General features: G+C 52.8%; 1 protein-coding gene across 4 annotated transcripts; it reads left to right on the forward strand.

Annotated features, from left to right (window-relative positions):
- Nucleotides 1-8358: 8358 nt before the first annotated feature.
- ZNF629 (zinc finger protein 629) lies at nt 8359-17213 on the forward strand. 4 transcript variants are annotated; one of them, XM_027126343.1, is made up of 3 exons: nt 8359-8582; nt 11051-11158; nt 11294-17213. In XM_027126343.1, the coding sequence occupies exons 2-3, from the start codon at nt 11147-11149 to the stop codon at nt 13844-13846; spliced, it is 2565 nt and encodes an 854-aa protein (XP_026982144.1). In that variant the 5' UTR covers nt 8359-8582; nt 11051-11146; the 3' UTR covers nt 13847-17213. The 4 variants fall into 4 exon arrangements, with proteins under 4 accessions (XP_026982144.1, XP_026982142.1, XP_026982143.1 ...); XM_027126342.1 differs by having other exon boundaries at nt 8360-8582; nt 11313-17213; XM_027126341.1 differs by having other exon boundaries at nt 11051-17213.
- Nucleotides 17214-19216: the final 2003 nt, after the last annotated feature.

The following is a 19216-nucleotide window of genomic DNA, read 5'->3' on the forward strand; positions in this document are numbered from 1 at the left end:
TCAAACCCATGTCCCCTGCACTGGTAGGCGGATTCTCAACCACTGCACCACCAAGAAGCCCTCACATAACAACATATTTTGGAGAATGTTTCGAGTCAGTTTGTACATAACTAGTTCATTTATTTTCACAGCTGCTGAGTATACCATTATATGGATATGCCATAATTTATTTAATCAGTTCCCCTATTGGTGGACATGTAGATTATTCACAGTCTTTTGCTATAAAAACAACATTTCAGTGCATATGATTGTGCATACATCTTTGTGTGCACGTGTCACCAAGCCTGTAGGATCTAGAAATGGAATTGTTGGGTCAAAGGGTGTGGGCATTTTGAATTTTGATCAGTGTAGCAAATTTCTCCTTCCTCCAAAGAGGCAGTGCAGATGTATCCTCTTATTAATCATGTTTGAGAGGTCTGTTTCTCCACAAAGTATATAATCAGACTATATTTGATAACTTCTTAGGTTAAAAACAGTGTTTCATGGTTGTTTTTATTTGCATTACGAGGTTTTTTTCTTTTATAAATTTATTTATTTTATTTATTTATTTCTGGCTGCGTTGGGCCTTTGTTGCTGCACGCGGGCTTTCTCTAGTTGCGGCGAGTGGGGTCTAGTCTTCATTGCGGTGCACGTGCTTCTCATTGTGGTGGCTTCTCTTGTTGCGGAGCATGGGCTCTAGGTGAGCAGGCTTGAGTAGTTGTGGCACGCAGGCTCAGTAGTTGTGGCTCACAGGCTTAGTTGCTCTGTGGCATGTAGGATCTTCCCGGACCAGGGATCGAACCTATGTCCTCTGCATTGGCAGGCGGATTCTTAACCACTGTGCCACCAGGGAAGTCCCTGAGGTTTGTTTTATAACCAACACTGGTGAGAGAAAATTGAAACCTGACATTGGAGGTGTGAGATTTTAAGAAAGCATCATGCTGCTTTGAACTAAGTCACGTCTGATCTGACTTGGACGAAGAAATTGAGAAAATTTGCCAATGAGCTCTAAGCCACCTGACTCCTTGGAGAAGAGGTACAAAAGACAGACAAATGAAATCATGATTTTCAAAAGAGGGGAAAGATATCAGTAACACAAACCAACGGCCAGGAATCTTGATGTTTAACTCAGCTAGAATTCTAAACCAGACCATCAAATGGATGATTTGTGAGTACAATGGCATGGTGTAGGGAAGAGGAAGGACACTGAGTCCTATCAGACTGCAATAATCACAGCTTTTACCTAACAGGGTGACCTTGGGCAAGCTACTTCATATATCTCTGAACTTCCACTTCTTCAGCATAAAATAGGGGCAGTAATAGCCATGTGCCAGAGTTACGGCAAAAACTAAAATAACTCATGGAAAATGCTTGGCACAAAAGATATCAGTGGGAGTTCCCTGGCGGTCCAGTGGTTAGGACTTGGGGCTTTCACTGCCGTGGGCCTGGGTTCAATCCCTGGTCCAGGAACTAAGATCCCACAAGCTGCACAGTGTGGCTGGAAAAAAAAAAAAAAAAGGTATTAGTTAAAGTGGAAGGAAGGAGGTCAAACCTGAGCCCTCTGAGGTTATAGGCCCTAGACATCTGAGGAAAGGGGAAGAAAGCTGGACAGATGATCTGGAGATAGAACAGCTGTAAGCCAGAGCAGCTTGATTGCCCCTGTAAAAGGCAGTATTTTCCAAATCTAGTGATCAGATCTCAAGGGTGAAAAACCAGACAAACAAAACCTCCAAATACTATCCCCCTTAAAGCTTGAAACAAAACCGTCTTCTTATCAGTTGGGTATTTCTAGGGCCACCAATGTTTCATTCTTTGTGAATGGCCCCTGGAGACGACAAGGAAGAGGTACTGTGTATCTAATCTGCCAACCCCCAAAAAAAGCCTAAAGATGTATGTTGTAGTTAATCCCCCTATTGGGATTATGAGCAGGATGTGTGATTTGTAATAGTGTCTTTAAAACCGGCTGCATTTATGGCAGCCATGCTGCTTATCATGCCCCGTCGGAGCTGTGTTTGCCATCTGTCTCTGTGTTGGACTGGATCCAGAATTAGGGGATGGGTTGAAGACATGGCCCTCGGCATCTCAAAATGTCATCTTGATGAGGACTCACCGGAGAACTTTCTCCCAAACCTCACATGAGTTTTGTAACCAATATTTGCTTCAGCCTCTAGAAAGCACAGCAAATCTGTAACCCACTTTTAGTAGTTATAAACAGAGCTTTATACATATGTATTGTATACCAACCCTGGATTCATGTTATCATTTCACCCCTTATTTTCCCTTTGCCATTTTATTTTTTATCTTGATCATGATACCCTACTACTGCTACTGTTAGTAATTATGGCCAGCGTTTTAGCGGCTGTGAGGCTTACTAGATGCCAGGCACCTGTTGCAATGCTTCAAGTCTTTGTTGAAACCAAGCAAGGTACAAATAAAGAAACAAACACAACTGCCAGGTTCCCTCATCTCCCTTATGGTACCAACTTAAAGGGGTCATTTTAATATCTGAGGACATAAATCTTAGAGAAAGGCTGCATATCTTTGACTTCATAGTTCTGCTTATGAAGCTGTATTTGGAAATAAACAGACCTACAAAGCAAAACAAGAACCTTTCAGCAGTCAGAAGGCATCAGTCAGGGAATTCCCTGGTGGTCCAGTGGTTAGGACTCTGTGCTTCCACGGCAGGGGGCCTGGGTTTGAGCGCTGGTCAGGGAGCTAAGATCCCGCAAGCTGCTCACCGTGGCCAAAAAAAGAAAAAGAAAAATGAGTCAAATTGAAGGAAACATATCAAATAAATAATAGTACAGTGGGTACCCAGATGTGGCAAAGGTGTTAAGTAGAACTTAGGAATCCCTGAGGTCAGACCCCCAGACAAAGGTGAGGACAGTTATCTAGGAGACACTGTAGTCAGGGAAGGAAGGGGTAGGATTTAGCTGGATTTCGAAGGAGAGAAGCCCCAGTCTTAAAGCTGGGAAATCCAAGACTTCACAGTTGATCTGTGGCCTAGAACATGTTATCTGACTTGTTTGAAGTCCCATTCCCTTGTGAGTAAAAAGAGGATGATAATACTTGCCTCTCAAAGGTAGAAACAAATGCCTTCATGTGAATGAAAGTATAAGTTGTAAAATGCTTACTCAATGTGAGCTACTATCAGGGCCTAGATTTAAGTTGGCTGGTATTTGATCAGGACCCTGCAGACAGACCAGACTCAGCTACGTGGACAGGAGGAGGGGAAGTGCTTTAGAGCAGAGGGAGGGAGTCAGGGTTTGGTGAAAGGCCCAGAAGCAGGACAGCCCTTACTCTGTCAGGGGATGGGTGGGGTGGAGCCCTTGGTACGTGGGAGGGTGGGGATTACCTGTGAGGGAGGCAGAAAGGCTGCGTTCAGATAGGGCCAGGCCCTCCGGGGGTTTGAACTTCACTGTTCTACAGGCATAGTTCTAGGTTCCTTGGGGGATGTCAATCAGGCTTCAAACTTTTGAGAGCTTCCCGATTTTTTTAAAAGAATTTTAATGTGTGTGACAATATAATACTCTCCTCCATCTGTCTTCAACCTCCTTTCCCTTGCTTAGGCCCCAGTAGAGCATTTGTTCCCAGGGCTGATGGGAACCTCTCCAGAAGGTTAGTCCATGTGTCACATATGGATAGGAAATCAGTTGAATCGACCTAATTTGACTCGGATTAGTACAAACCTGAAAAGAAAATCAACTTTTTTTTTTAATCCCACAATCTCCACTCCTAACCTTCCATTTAAAAAGTGGTTGTGGGCTTCCCTGGTGGCGCAGCGGTTGGGAGTCCGCCTGCCGATGCAGGGGATGCAGGTTCGTGCCCCGGTCCGGGGGGATCTCACGTGCCGCGGAGCAGCTGGGACCGTGAGCCATGGCCGCTGGGCCTGCGCGTCCGGAGCCTGTGCTCCGCAACGGGAGAGACCACAACAGTGAGAGGCCCGCGTACCACAAAAAAAAAAAAAAAAAAAAAAGTGTTGTTTTTTTTTTTTTCCTCTAAATTGGAAATCATCAAACAGAACAAAAGATTACAAAGCTAAGTCTTGCTCTTACTTCAGATTCTCAGTTCTCCTCCCCAGAAGTAACTCTTTCCAGGTACTTATGCAAACTCCCCAGAATAGTCAAGATATACACAAAAGTCACTCACAGAGTCGGACTCTTGTGGTTGGAGAACATCTGAGCGACCATGTCATTTTGCAGAGGTGGTAACTGAGGCCCTGAAAGCTTAGCGACTAGAGTTAGTTCAGATCATACCTTAATGCAAATATTTGGTTTCAAAACAGTATACAAAGATTTCATTTCTCTTCATTTGTATTATATATATATAATATACACACATATATATAATATACACATTTACTTAATATATAAGTTAATTTTATTTACACAATGATATATGTGGTCTTCAGTAGCTTAACCAAAGTTATTTTAACTTTATAAAAATAGAAAAGTTCCGTAATTTCCAAAAATTAAAAAAACAAACAAACCATCTCTGTTGAGGATGAGGACCATGGAGTCATTCTGAGGGCAAACACTGCAGTGCCTTTGGGGAGACCCATGGGCACCAGATGGGTGGGGAGAAGTAAAGGACACTGGAAGCAGGACAGCTGTCTGGAAAGTCACTGTGGTAATTCAGGAATGAGAACCAGGAGGCTGCAGTGGCCTGGGGCAGGCGGATGGAAGAGCTGGATGGACTCAGCAGTGGTGCCATAGGCCTGAGGACCTACTGGCTAAGGGGTACAGAAGATGGACCCCCCCAGGCTTGGTATTGTGTAGGGAAAAGGAGCCGGTGAATCTGGGATGAGGGCGAAGTGGACGGGTCTGTTCGGCAGATGGAGAGAAAGAGCTAAGGCTTTGAGGATGGGGCAGAGTTGGGCAGCTAACAGCTAAGGATTTGGAACTGACCACATGCAACAGGAGATTTCTGAGGAAGAGAATGTAAAGGAAGGACTTGGTTCTGAGCTCAGGGGACACGGTGGTCGGGAGGCACCAGGAGGGAAGGACTTGTTCTGACAAAGACTTAGGAGCCACCGTTGGCACTTGAGCAGTTCCTGAGTCTGGAATCTCAGACTCTCAGAGGTGGAAGGGACCCCCAGGTCCCCAGACCCAGCTCTTGTTCCGCATTTGAGAACCACGTTCCTGAATAGCAGCTCCCAATGTTCCCTGTGGGCACGCATATCTCCGCGGAAGAAGGCCCCATCCATTCCTGGTGGCAGCATCTGGCAGCCTTTCTGCCTGTGGTTAGACAGCTGTCCTGGTGACAAGGTGCCTGGGGTGGTGAGGTGAGTGGCCTCCTCCAGCTTCACCTTCCCAGTCCTTGCATCCTGCCCTGAGAGCGTCCCCATCCATACAGCAGGGGATTGGAGTGTCTAGTCGTGGCCCCAAGTCCTCCCAGATTACTCAGGACATTACCCAGATTTCCAGACTCCTGGCTCTCCTGCCCACCAGGCTGAGGGCTGTGCCCTCTGATGAGGAAGACTGAGGCAGATGTGGCTAGAGTTGGTCAGCTCCAAATTCTTGCATCATCTCATTTAACCCTCCCGTCCCTTGGAAACCAAGGCTCATCCTCTTTCCAAAGAAGAGGAAGTTGAATCTGCAAGAGGCAAAGTGACTTGCCCAAGATCATCCTGGCGGTGAGGATGGAGCAGGGTTTGGATCAGGATCTACCTCCAGGACCTCACTGCCCTCAAAGCAACCTGGGCCTCGGGGCACAAGGCCCTGTATTAAGGGGCCATGTGGGAGGCTCGTGAGCTGTGACCAAGAAGAACGTGGCGGTGGGTTGTCCATGAAAGGCAGGGAGTCAATCCAATCCTCATCCTTCCAGGAATTCCCCTGCCAGGAGGGTCTCCTTCACGGCCACTGTGCCAGCTGACTATAGGCAACAGGACAGCACACTGTCGTCTATAGTCAGAGCGCCCTTTGCCTCCCTAGAAGCAGGACAGGAAACTTTCTGGAAAATGGCTTGGCCCATCCGGAGTGCCCTGCCCTTCCCTATTCCTCTCTCCAGCTTGTGGAGCAAGATGAGGAGAGAATGGCAGGGCTGAGAGGCTTACTCTGTGGTCCCAGAAACACACGCACACACACACACACACACACACACACACACACACATACACACACACACATACGCAGCCAACCTGAGCCCTGATGGTTCTGAAGTCAGCATGCCTGGGTTTGAATCCATCTCTGTCACTAGTAAGCTGTGTACAAGTGACTTACTCTATCCTCAAATAATAATAATATTGGTTTCATGAGTTGTTTTGAAGGTTCATGGAGTTACTACATGTAAACCCTTGGAACAGTGCCCAGCATGTAGTGAATAATCAAAGGAACTACGTCAGCAGACATCATCCTATTTATTACTCTGAACCTGGTAGACACAGATCAAGGGGTACAGAATCAATAGCTACAGTTAAGTGGGTGCTGGAGCATCAACAGTGAAAGATGATTAACATACTGAAACCACCTTTCAGCCTCACAGTTGGGGAATACAAGAGGAGTGACAAGGATTGTGACAAACTGGAAAGCCCGTGCCCCTCTAAAGAAGGAAGCTACCGCCCAGCCAGTTGTTGCCATGTGAAAATTTGGGTGATGTTGCCACATCTTTGGATTTTCCAAAATTTGAATTTTTATGTGAAATGTACCAATTTTTAAATGTGGCAATTAATTCAGTTTTTAAAAAAACCCAAAACCTTGTAGGCCAAACTCAACTCTTCTGTGAGCCTCCAGGGTACAGCTTTCCTGTAGACTTACTGCCCCACGGCCAGGTCAGGCTTTTGCAGCCCTGGGAGGGCAGAAGAGAGCCTTGAGGGCCGGATCTGCCCACAAGCCTCTCTGATCCCAAGTCGGCCTCCTTCTCACCTGTCCCTCAGAGCAAAGGGGAGAGTGGGGATGTCTGGGAACGAATGTGATTGTGCAGTGGAGGCTCTGCCCAACTCTACCCCATCTGTCCAGCCTAGGGATTAATCCAGAAACAGATGGAAGAGGCAGAAGGATGACTTCATTCCACACACTGAGCACCTACTACCTGCCATTACTGTTCTAGGTGCAGTGGAGACAGCAGTGATTACAAGAAGCCAGGCCCCTGCCCTGATGGAGCAGATCTTAACCCCTGTGTGTGCGGGAGGGGAAGGCAGTGCCAGAGGTGATGCGTACTTCGGAGAAACAGAGCAGGGGAAGGGGGGCCAGGAGGAGCAAAGGCCCTGAGGCTTGACTGAGGTGTCAAAGGTGACAGAAGCCAAGGATAAGATGGAGATATGCCTGCTAGGGAAGGTGGAAGGAGACAGCTCTGATAAGGAGCAGAGGCAGGGCCAGCAGGGCCTCTTCTGCTGGTCACACTCTCTAAACCGCATATGTAGGCCCAGAGGAGTTGCCTCCCCTTAGCAATTTCTGACAGTTTGTTCCTCCCCTCACTCCCTCACATCTCTGGACAGATAGCCCTTTTCACATTCTCTTTGTGAATGTGATTTGTAATTCCTTTGTGTTTATCACACACACACAAACACACACAATCAAACCTCTTGAGTTCTCGAGGGTAGAGAGCCCAATTTTTGTTCAGCTCTGAGGTCTCCCTGCAGTTATGTTCCCCACAGTGCCCAGAAATAATAGGCTTCCATATACCAATGTGTTAAACTGAAATAATGGCATGGCTTAAGCACGTTCCCTCACTTCTCACACCTTAGTTTCCTCTCCTGTAAAATGGGGATAATCATTGATTGTGATGAGGAGGAAAAGAGAAAAAGGCTATAAAAATTGGGGGCCTAGATAACCTGGACTTGAGGCCACCAGGGTTTTTCTCTTGCTCTGAGTTGGGTGCCCCTGGAGCTACTGGGAAACGTTCTTGCCCTCCTCCCTCCTGCCACGGGGCCTCAGTTTCCTCCTCTGAGGGGAGCTAACTGGGGAAGAGGGGCCAGCACACACTTCCCAGTGAGGCTGGGGCTAGGGACACAGGGCTGCCACAAATCTCTCGTGGCTGCGCTGGTCCCCTCAGCCCAAATGCTTGTTGCTGTGACTTCTTATTTCACCTAAGCCATTTTTGGTCTGTAGGATGTTCCGTCTCCAGGTCTGTCCTGCCAGCCCTGGCTCCCACCCCATAATCCAGGCATCCAGGACCCATGCCTGGGTCTGAGTCCCAACAAAGGCAGGCCCCGGAGACCAGCAGCCAACAAATCTGAGATAGGGCTTTCTGGGAGCGGCAGGCGGAGCCCCTGTGAAATGGAGGGTGGCCATAAATCCGGAGCCCCTCACTGGTATCTGGGTTCCCACGAGAACTGGCTTCCACTGGAGACGGAGAGAGGGGCGTCGTCTCAGCCACCTCCCTGCTTCCAGTCCTCTTTTTCTCCCAGGCTGTGGGAGGCAAAGGGTTAAATCCCATAGAGCTGATGCTCTGACTCCAGGCTAGAGGGGCCCGGGAAGCTGGGGTCACTTCCTGCTCCGTCCCAGTCACCCTGAACTGGTCCCCGGGTCCTCAGCCTGGGATCACCCCTTGAGAAGGACCCCAGAGTCCTCGGCATCTAGCCCGCCCCCCGAGGCAGGGCATTCAAGGGGTTAAGTCCCCTGGGGCTGGATTCTGCCTTCCGGCCTTTCCCAGACCCCAGAGCCGTGAGTTGGGGGCGCCTGGGTTCCCGGGGGGTTGGCCCGGAGGGCCCGGGACGGCCGCCGGGGAACAATGGGGCGCGAGAGGCAGGGGCCGGGCGCGGGACTGAGCCCCCTCCCCCGCCCCCGGGCCGCCCGGGTTAGGGGTGGGGGCCGGGAAGGGGCCGTGAGGGCCGAGGATTCTGGGAAGAGCGCGAGGGTCTGGCTGTGGGGGAGGGGAGGGCGTGAGCATTCTGGGAAGAGGGAATTCGGCCTGGCGGGCCGGGCCGGGGGCCGGGGCGCCGCGGGAGAGCCGGGAATCCTGGGTGCCCCGGGCGGGGGAGGGGAGGATGCCAGGCTCGGGGTTGGGAGCCAGAAGGAGGGTCGTGGGGACCGGCTGGAGCAGAAGTCCAGGGTCCGGGCTGGTGTGGGCGTCGGGGGGCCGGGGCCAGGGTGGCTGTATTCCCGCGGCTGCCTCCATGTCAGGGTCACCCTGGGCCGCTCTCCACACCTCTCTGTGAGGCAGCCTCCTCCTCTCCTTCCCTCCCTCCCTCCCTCCGCAGTGGGGCTGGCCTGAGGTCGAGGCCGCTGCAGGCCCAAGCACTTCTTGCCTCCCTCCTTCTCCCCACTTTGATACTCCATGTCGGCCTTGTCATTAACCCCTTCCCTTCTACCCTGGATCGCTGAGTTTGAATTTCTCGAGAGACGATCATGGTACATAAATTCTTACCTGTCCTCAGCAAACACAGCAGGCCTCTTCAACATAGTCAGGCAGCCCCCAGCTTGGCAGAAGTCCCTGCTTCCACCTTCCCAAAGACACTTACAGATGGGGGTGGGGGATTCTCATAGCCTAAGGAGCTGCGGAGATGAAGAAGTTCATTTACTTCCTAACATCTAAGCCCTCTCTCTCCTACTGCTGTTTGGCAGGCTTCAGCTAGCTCCTGCTTCACTTTGGTCACCACCCTGCTGCCTTCTCACAAGTCCTTGCACCGCCGCCCCCATACACACAGTGGTCATCCCACATGGCCACTCAAAGCCCAGGCCCTCCCCAGGGTCTCTCTGGGGAGTTCTCCTCCTAGCACTTAACTCCTGTGGCCCTGTTCCCTCATCATGGAATCATATGACTGTCTCTGGAGTGACAGCTGCCTGTGTTTTACTCTGAACTCCTGCTCCTCTGCTGCCATCCCCTTTAAAGGCATTGGACCAAACAGGTTTTCTAGGAGCAAGGGGCATCTCATTCATTCATTTTTCGTTCATTCAAAATTTATTGAGCACCTATTACGTGTTAGGGATGGGATACAGCAGTAACGAAAGAGAAGATGGATTAGAGGAAGGGGTACCAGGATGGGAGTGGTAGTGGAAGCCTTCAGCGGGGAGTACTCTGTTTCGAATTCACAGCTACAGATTGTCAGGATCCAACCCCTCCTTTTACAGCCAGGGAAACCTCTTGATCCCAGGAATTTCTCCATCCCGTTCCCATGGCCAGCAGGCTCTGTCTGAGCTTCTTTCCCCAGCTGCCCACGTTTATGAGTTTCACATGACTTTCAAGGTCACTTCCCTCTCTTAGAGGCTGCGACAAGCCAGACACAGAGCCTTGCATATCTGGTCTTAGCTCTGCCACTTCCCAGCCTGTGACCTTGGAGAAATCTCCCTGGGCATTGATTTCCTAATCTGGAAAATGGACAGCCTGATTCCTGGGTCTCCTCATAGGACTGTAGGGAGGATGGGGTGCGACAATGAGGACAGCACAGTGGGCACTGTGTCAGCTGCCAGGTGGTCTCCACACACTCATCCCGCCTCTCTTTTCCTTTCCAATTCCCTCTCAAGGTAGTTCCTGCAGAAGCCCCCGATGGCTTTAAACTGCCCCCTCTCCCTACTTCTGGCCCGAGCTTCGACCTTCTTTCTGTGCTTGGATAACGGGAAAGTGCCCCAGTCTTTTGGAGGGCCCTGTCCCCTCAGGGAAATCAGGGTGGTTACTTTCTTTTTTTAACTCTTTAAGTGTTCCAGGCAGTCTTGGTTGTCTATGGGGCTCATAAGGAAAGTTTATTGGTCCCAATTAGCAGCCCCATTAAGGAGGAAAATTAGAGTCTTTAATGAACTTCCTCTGATTAGCAAAATAACAGGTTTCCCAGCCTCTGGGCATCAGAGGGGTAGGGTGAGAGCCTGCTTCCCCTGTGGATGTGAGATAATACCTCTCCAGCCCCCAGTGTGGGTTCAAAGGGTTATAACTGATGAGCTTTTAATTACACTCTTAAATTCACCTACTTGCTTAGTTGTGATCTTAAGATCTGGAGCAGGAATCTGGCCTGCGGGGGAGGGGTGTGGGCACGGTGAGAACTGATGCCCAGAAAAATGGGGAGGTAGGAGACTGCAGTTCAGATCAGGAGAAATAGGGGCTGGGGGGTGGGCAAGTGGGGGAGTGGGGCTGGGGGAGTAAAGGAAGGCGGGAGGTCAGCTCCCATGGTGTGCTCTCTCCCCTCCCCTCCCCTCCCCAGGGTCCCTGGAGCACTGGGCAGTCCTGAGTTCTGGGATGGAGCCCGAGGCAGCGCTGTGGGGCCCTGATCTGCAGGGTCCTGAGCTGAGCCCCGACGATGCTCATCGAGGTGAGGGACACAAGAAGGGACTGCGGTCCTGACAAGACAGTAGCCCCAGTTCAGGGAGGGGCGCAGACTCTGGGGGAAACCCAGGGGAGGGAAGTGATGCTCGGCCCGTGTTCTGAAAGGAAATGGGGGCTGGAGACTCCCTTTCTCTCTGTAGGTGCCGACAGTGGGAACGAAGAGGAGAGCCCTCAGCAGGAAAGTTCTGGGGAGGAGGTCATCTTGGGAGATCCAGCTCAGAGTCCAGAATTCAAGGACCCACCAGAGATGCCCCTGGAGACACCCTCCCAGGATCCCTCAGTCCCTCAGGACCCCCCGGCCCCGCTGGGTCACTCCAACCCCTCAGACCACCAGACCCCTCTGGACCCCCCAACCCCCGAGGTAGTCCCGACCCCGTCTGACTGGACCAAGGCCTGTGAGGCCAGTTGGCAGTGGGGGACTCTGACCACCTGGAACAGCCCCCCGGTGGTCCCGGCCAACGAGCCCAGCCTGCGGGAGCTGGTGCAAGGCCGCCCTTCCGGGGCCGAGAAGCCCTACATCTGCAACGAGTGCGGCAAGAGCTTCAGCCAGTGGTCCAAGCTGCTGCGGCACCAGCGCATCCACACAGGCGAGCGGCCCAACACCTGCTCCGAGTGCGGCAAGAGCTTCACGCAGAGCTCACACCTGGTGCAGCACCAGCGCACGCACACGGGCGAGAAGCCCTACAAGTGCCCCGACTGCGGCAAGTGCTTCAGCTGGAGCTCCAACCTGGTGCAGCACCAGCGCACGCACACGGGCGAGAAGCCCTACAAGTGCACCGAGTGCGAGAAGGCCTTCACCCAGAGCACCAACCTCATCAAGCACCAGCGCTCTCACACGGGCGAGAAGCCGTACAAGTGCGGCGAGTGCCGGCGGGCTTTCTACCGCAGCTCGGACCTCATCCAGCACCAGGCCACCCACACGGGCGAGAAGCCCTACAAGTGCCCCGAGTGCGGCAAGCGCTTCGGCCAGAACCACAACCTCCTCAAGCACCAGAAGATCCACGCCGGCGAGAAGCCGTACCGCTGCACCGAGTGCGGCAAGAGCTTCATCCAGAGCTCGGAGCTGACCCAGCACCAGCGCACGCACACCGGAGAGAAGCCCTACGAGTGCCTGGAGTGCGGCAAGAGCTTCGGCCACAGCTCCACCCTCATCAAGCACCAGCGGACTCACCTGCGCGAGGACCCGTTCAAGTGCCCGGTGTGCGGCAAGACCTTCACGCTGAGCGCCACGCTGCTGCGGCACCAGCGCACACACACGGGCGAGCGGCCCTACAAGTGCCCCGAGTGCGGCAAAAGCTTCAGCGTCAGCTCCAACCTCATCAATCACCAGCGCATCCACCGCGGCGAGCGGCCCTACATCTGTGCCGACTGCGGCAAGAGCTTCATCATGAGCTCCACCCTTATCCGCCACCAGCGCATCCACACCGGGGAGAAGCCCTACAAGTGCTCCGATTGCGGCAAGAGCTTCATCCGCAGCTCCCACCTCATCCAGCACCGGCGCACGCACACGGGCGAGAAGCCCTACAAGTGCCCCGAGTGCGGCAAGAGCTTCAGCCAGAGCTCGAACCTCATTACGCACGTGCGCACCCACATGGATGAGAACCTCTTCGTGTGCTCCGACTGCGGGAAGGCCTTTTTGGAGGCGCACGAGCTGGAGCAGCATCGAGTGATCCATGAAAGGGGCAAGACCCCCGCCCGAAGAGCTCAGGGCGACAGCCTCCTGGGGCTCGGGGACCCTGCCCTGCTGACCCCACCCCCTGGAGCCAAACCACACAAGTGTCTCGTCTGCGGAAAGGGGTTCAATGACGAGGGCATTTTCATGCAGCATCAGAGGATCCATATTGGAGAAAACCCCTACAAAAATTCAGATGGCCTCCCTGCACACTCCGCCCCCAAGCCGCCTCAGTTTCGACCCCCCAGGCTCCCTTTTGGAGGAAATTCCTATCCAGGTGCGGCGGAGGGCAGAGCTGACCCCCCAGGACAGCCCTTTAAAATGCCTGATGGGCAGGAGAGCTTCAGCCAAAGGCTGGGTCTGCTGTCCTCCAAGTCCTACATCTGTTCCCACTGTGGAGAAAGCTTTTTGGATCGCGCTGTCCTCCTTCAACATCAGCTCACCCACGGCAACGAAAAGCCCTTTCTCTTTCCTGATTATAGGATTGGCCTAGGGGAAGGGGCAGGGCCCAGTCCCTTCCTAAGTGGAAAGCCCTTTAAATGCCCCGAATGCAAAAAAAGCTTTGGCCTCAGCTCCGAGCTGCTGCTGCACCAGAAAGTCCACGCCGGCGGGAAACCCCAGAAGAGTCCGGAGCTGGGGAAGAGCTCTTCGGTCCTCCTGGAGCACCTCAGGAGCCCGCTGGGGGCCAGACCCTACAGCTGCTCAGATTGTGGGGCCTCCTTCCTCGATCGCCTAGCCCTCATCCGGCACCAGGAGACCCATACCCAAGAAAAGTCCCCCAAACCTGAGGACCCCCACCCAGAGCCAGCCACCCTGTCCACAGGCCAGGAAAATGAGGAGGAAGCCCCCATCCCCACAGAGAGCAGCAGCCACGGGGAAGGGGGAAGCCCCAAAACCCTTTTGGAAGAAAAGCCCTATTTGTGCCCCGAGTGTGGAGACGGCTTCACAGAAGTCGCAGCCCTCCTCCTCCATAGGAGCTGCCACCCAGGGGTCACCCTGTGAAATGGGTCTGGAGACCAGGGGCCTCTCTTCCCTGAGAGGAACACTGGATCTCCCCAAAAATTATGTGGGGAAAGGAGGAAAACTCTTTCAGATTGTAGCGAGGCACAGGATAAAGAATGGTGGGTAAAAATAGTGCTTTTACATCAGTGATGAGAAACCCTTTAAAATTGTTGGTGGGAACCACTTATAAGGCAGTAGAGAAAAACTGTTGGGTTAGAAACCCTATAAATACGTAGGAAAAAAAAGCCCTTTAAGTCTGTAGCAGAAAAACCCTATAAACCATAGTGGATAAAAGCCCTATTAATTGTAGGAAGAGGTCCCAATATGTCTCTAGACAACTCTATAAAACTGTATTGAAATCCTTGTGAAACTATAGGGTCAGGGAAGTGCAGGGAATATGACAATGGCGTTGACTTGGGAGGAGTGACCCTTAGAAGGTGTAGAAGAACCTCCCATGAACTTGCTCCTCCCATGAACTTGCATTCTCTCCCCTTGGAGTATGGGAGGGAACCTCTCTCCCAGAGCCGTGGACAATTACACTGAGGAAACTGCTCATCTGGGGAGGAGCGCGGGAATGGGGTGGAACCAGAAAAGGAAGAAAACAGAGGAGAAAAATAAGTGATGAGGAGCCCTCAGATCCACAGAGGAGAAATGACCCAGGAACTAGGAAAAGAAGGTGTAGCTCAGGACACTGGGGGTTCCTTGGGGTACGAGGGCAGCCTTAGATGATTGTGTGTGTGAAAGGAAGAGGCCCATGGAATTCCTGATCAGAAAGAACCCAAAAATGGGGAAGGAAAAAAAAAATCCAGCCTTTTTAAAGGCTGAAGTTTGGGGTGCATAAAAGCTTTAAGTATAAGGAGACCACAAAAATTAGGGAGGAAGAGTAGGGGGTTGGTTATAGTGCTTTGAGGAAAGCAGACCAAGGTGGAGAAACTGTTCCGATGGAACCCAACAAACTCCAGGCTGCCCAGTCTTCCCTGTCTCCAGGAGCTTGTTAAACTACAAGTACAAGCAGATCCCAGCTCAGGCCATGAGGGTTCCCCCCACCCCCAAAGCAGGCAGGACTCCCCTCTCCCCAGCCCAGCTGGGGACGTCTACTCTCAGAGGCCTCCAGGGATGGAGGGTCCCTCCTGCCACGTTCTCAGGTCTCACTGTCAGGAGGCTTCTCCTGAAATCTAACTGCCACCAGTCCTGCTGCAGTGGCAGCCCATTTCCTCAGATTCTGTCCTCAGTCAGAGAGGGAGAACCGCTGCTAGTCGACCTCCAAAGAATAAAGCCCTTCAGAGACTCAAGGCCTGTGTGTGCTTAAATCCTCCCCAGACTTCTCCAAGTCAAGAGAGCTATGTGTGGGCTCTCTGTGGCAACGAGGGACAGCAAGTTGACAGAATAGAGAGCTTTGATTAGCCAGCAACCTGATTTTAAACCTCACTCTTTCATCTGAGCTGTTAGCAAGGCTGCTAGCAGGACAAGCCAGCCTGCACACTGTGATGGGTGTCCAAACGCCCCACAGACTGGACCGGGGGTCCCTGGAGAGTATGGAGACCTGACCACCTGACCACCTCACCCTGGTACCTGGAGCCCTGTGAGGTTGTTAACAACCCAGCCCGACTGTGGGCTTGCAAAGGGACAGATTCCACCCACTTGGCTCCTTTCCTCCTTAGCCAGAAACCTTCAGAGGGAAATGGAAGGATGAGAAACACACTCCCTGGCCAGGCTTGTCTCCAGTCCTCACACACCACACACAGTGACATACTTTCATTAACCCAGCCAAACGCGCTCACATGACTGGGAGTGTGTGGCAGGGGAAACAGACTGTTTTCTTCTAAAATGGTTGGAGAGAGAAAACTCCTGAAACATCTGTAACAAGAACCCCATCCCCTAACCCTAGAGACCCTTAAAGAAGGAGAGGACTCCGTCCAGTGCTGGGTTCAATGGAAGTGCCCACTGACCCCACGCTGGCCCCTGTAACGCACTGTGGTCCTGAAGTAAGAGGACTGAGATGCCAGGTGAGGAGTCACATCCCTGGAGAGGGTGACCCAGCTTCCTACAAACTTGTGGAAGAGACCTCTGATTCCACTACCTAAAAGTTCAAAAGGTGAAAGTCCTTCACCCTTCGTCTATCCTGTTCCCAAAGGGATGACCCTCAAATTCAAAGATCGAAGTCATAGAACGCTGTAGGAGGAAGAAGCGAGGCCTGCTGGGGAGAAGGAAAAGGCAGGCCTTGGATGACTACGGGGAGACCCTTGTTAACATCTGCATAAAGCCCCGCCCCACCCAAGTGCCAGGTCAGAGAGCACCACCAAGAGGGGAGAAGAAGGCTGCCTGCCTCTACTGACAGCATGGACCAAGGGGGTGTCCCTCTGAGACTGAGGAAGAGGAGACGATTCTCCAAGCAGGTTTTTTTCCCTGTAAGATGGCAGCAGAAAGAAACTTCAGTTGTAGAGACAAACCCCTTGTAAAGCTAGAAGCAGATCCTCTCAGAAACAGGTCTGAGGAATCTGTCTCCAGAAGGGTCCTGGAGAGCCCTTGGGGCTCCAGGGTCAGTCCAGGGGAAGATGGTCAGTGTGGTCAAAGGCCGACTGAAGGCCAACCGAGGACTAGGGTGTAGCATACGTAGTAGGACGCTCGCATGTTGTAGGGTGAGGGCCAGAGGTCTTGGCTCCGGTACTGAATGGATGATGTGGACACGATTAGTTGGGGTCTGGGGTTTCATAGCAAGAAAGGGGGCAGAGTCAGAGAACTTTGGGGTGTCACCTGTTCTCTGTTGCCCACCTCCCCAAACTCTTTTAGCTGGGTACTTTCCTCCCAGAGCAAGCTACATCTTGGGAGGAACTAAACAGGGAACAGGCTGGGGGAGGTGGCAGTGTCGAGTCCCTCTGACCAGCTCAGGCCAAGGCCCAGGGGTCGTGGCACTTTCCCACCAGAACTGGGTCTGGAAGGCAGAGCGTAGCCAAACCCTCTCGTTCAACTCCACGCAAGCCTGACTCTTAAGAAGGGCCCTCGTGGAGGAGTGCGACACAGGGTCACAGCGTCATTGGTGAAAGCAGAGGGGAGAATAGAAACTGATCTGAGCTTAGGCTGAAACTTGAAACTGCTATGGATATGGAGGTCAGAAGGGAGCATGGGCATGAATCCTGAATGGTGGGGCAACTCGAAACCATCACAACCAAGAGGTGGGTTCCATGGCACCCGCCCCTCAGGTGAGCAGTCCCAACTCCTTTGCCCCCGTGAGGGAAGCCCCACTCACCTGACTTGTCCCCCCTGGAGTGAAGAGAGGCCCCACTTTTGAGTGTTGTGTGTCAATAACAGTGTTGTGTCACTGGTGGTCATGTTGAATAGTTGAAGAGAATAAAGGGAATAAGATTTCCCAGGTGGTTTCTGTCTTCTCTTTCAAGCCTAGAGCAAGCTGAGAGCGCCCGTCCTCTCCCAGGGCAGCTTCCATGTGTAACCTCAAAAGCTCAGCCCAGCCCCAGGCCGCCCTTGCAGCCCTCTTCCCAGAGGCCTAAAATCCCCATCCAGAGCTTGCTGGTGGGAGCCTGAGGGTTTATGGAGTTTTAGAATCTGCTCCCTTGGGAGACAGGGGCAGAAATGTGTTGAGAAGGTGGCAGAGCCAAGCAGCACGACATGCCAACTTCTGGGTGGCAGCCTGGTGACTCTGGCACTCGCTGGCTCGGGTCCAGCTGTGCTGCCCCAGGGAGGCCTCTTGGGCCCCAACACCTGCACCCTCCCCAGATGGCCACAAGGCAAAGTGCCTAAGATTCTAGTTCCAGAAGCCGGCAGCCACCTCCCCTGGTTCGTCTGGGTCCTGGCCCTGGCCCAGCTCTTCCTCTGGACCAGAGCCTCCTAGCCCCCGAGGAGAGGTGGGTGGTGACCTGGCTCGTCATCTCACTCTCAGGATGTAGCCCGTGAGCCCCCAACGTGTGGAGAGGCTGAGGCTAACAGGAGGCAGCCATTTGCCTAAGATGCGAGGGAAACCAGAATGGCCAGGAGCAAGCTCTGCACCCAACCAAGCCTCTCCTCCCCCACCGCTGGGCCTGCCTGGGCCTGGCCTGGGCTCCACACTGTCTAGGCCAGGCAGGGGTTGCTCCGCTGAGTCCGCCCTGCAGGCTTGCCTCGGCGCTATCTCCTGAACCTAGACCTGGCCATGGCCCCTGCGTGGCTGCTTGAGGTCAATACTTGCTCTAACCTGTTGCCTGCCTCTGCCGCAGTCTGCCGGGGGCCCCTGCCCCAGCCAGGAAGCTGTCTCCCCACCTTCCCTGTGCTTCTCTGACCTAGACTCCCAAGGCTGACTCAATTGTCTCTCCTTCCCCTTTTCCATCTGGAAAGCAAGGGGTGGGGGACGGTGGGGAAGGGGGGAAGAGAGGAGGGAATTGCGTTTCACGTAGAAGCGAGTAAAGAAGGCTATTCTATATTCCCTGGGGACACTGAGGTACCTCAGCACAGGAGGATCCTCAGCAAAGTGAGGGGACTACAGGGGAAGAACAGACACTGGAGCACATTGGTTCATACTTAGCAGAAGGGGCTGTGTATCCAGATGTGGTACCTGCCACAGCAGAGGGTCAGGAAACTGGCAGAGGAAGTGACCTGAAGGTTGAGGGCTGCAGGAACAGGAAATAGTAAGTGTAGGGGCCAGGGGTGTGGTGGGGGATAGAAGGTGCATAACAGTTAGGTGTAGGCTTGGAGCATAGTGGAGTAGAAACTGAGAAAAGGGAGAGAGCAGAGCCTGGAGTGTAGAGCATCCCGTTTGAGTAACTTTGGAATAACGGCACCATTGGGGGAGAGGGGGTTAAGGAGAGTGATGTGATCTTATCCCCCTCACCCAACCCTGGCCACGAATGATGGTGATTTACCAGGTCTGGAGCTCAGGAAAGAACTGGGTTGGAGGAGTTGGGCCTTAGCAGCCTAGCTGTAGCCATGGTCCTGGATAAACACACCCAGGGAGAGCAGTAGAGTAGAAAGGAGAGGGTCTAGCTTATAGGTAGAGGAGGACCATGAGAAGATAGTAAGTATGAGGAAAAGCAGGAGAGTGCAGCACCACAGGGCCCAAGGGAAGTTTTAAAGAGAGTGGTTAATGTCAAATGCTCCCCTGGACCCTGTGGCCACAGACAGCAGCCTTAATTCTGGCTAAAACACGTAACTTTGCCACTGAGGCCAGCATCTGCTTACCCTCCGAGGCCAGCCAAGGTCAAGATTGGTTCAGGAGGAGCTTTGGCCTGCCCATCCCAAGGGGCCCAGGGTATCACACAGCCACTGAGGTTGTAAGGGATCAAACATCCTGAGTGCAAGGGGCTGACCAGCCCCTAAGGCAGATCCTCCCAGCACTGGGCAGGCTCATTGCAAACCAACGTTTACGGTGAGTTTACTGCTCTT

This window comes from Aethalodelphis obliquidens, unplaced genomic scaffold (genome assembly GCF_003676395.1).
Source record: "Aethalodelphis obliquidens isolate GAN/ISIS:26980383/991018 unplaced genomic scaffold, ASM367639v1 scaffold30, whole genome shotgun sequence".
NCBI lineage: Eukaryota > Metazoa > Chordata > Mammalia > Artiodactyla > Delphinidae > Aethalodelphis > Aethalodelphis obliquidens.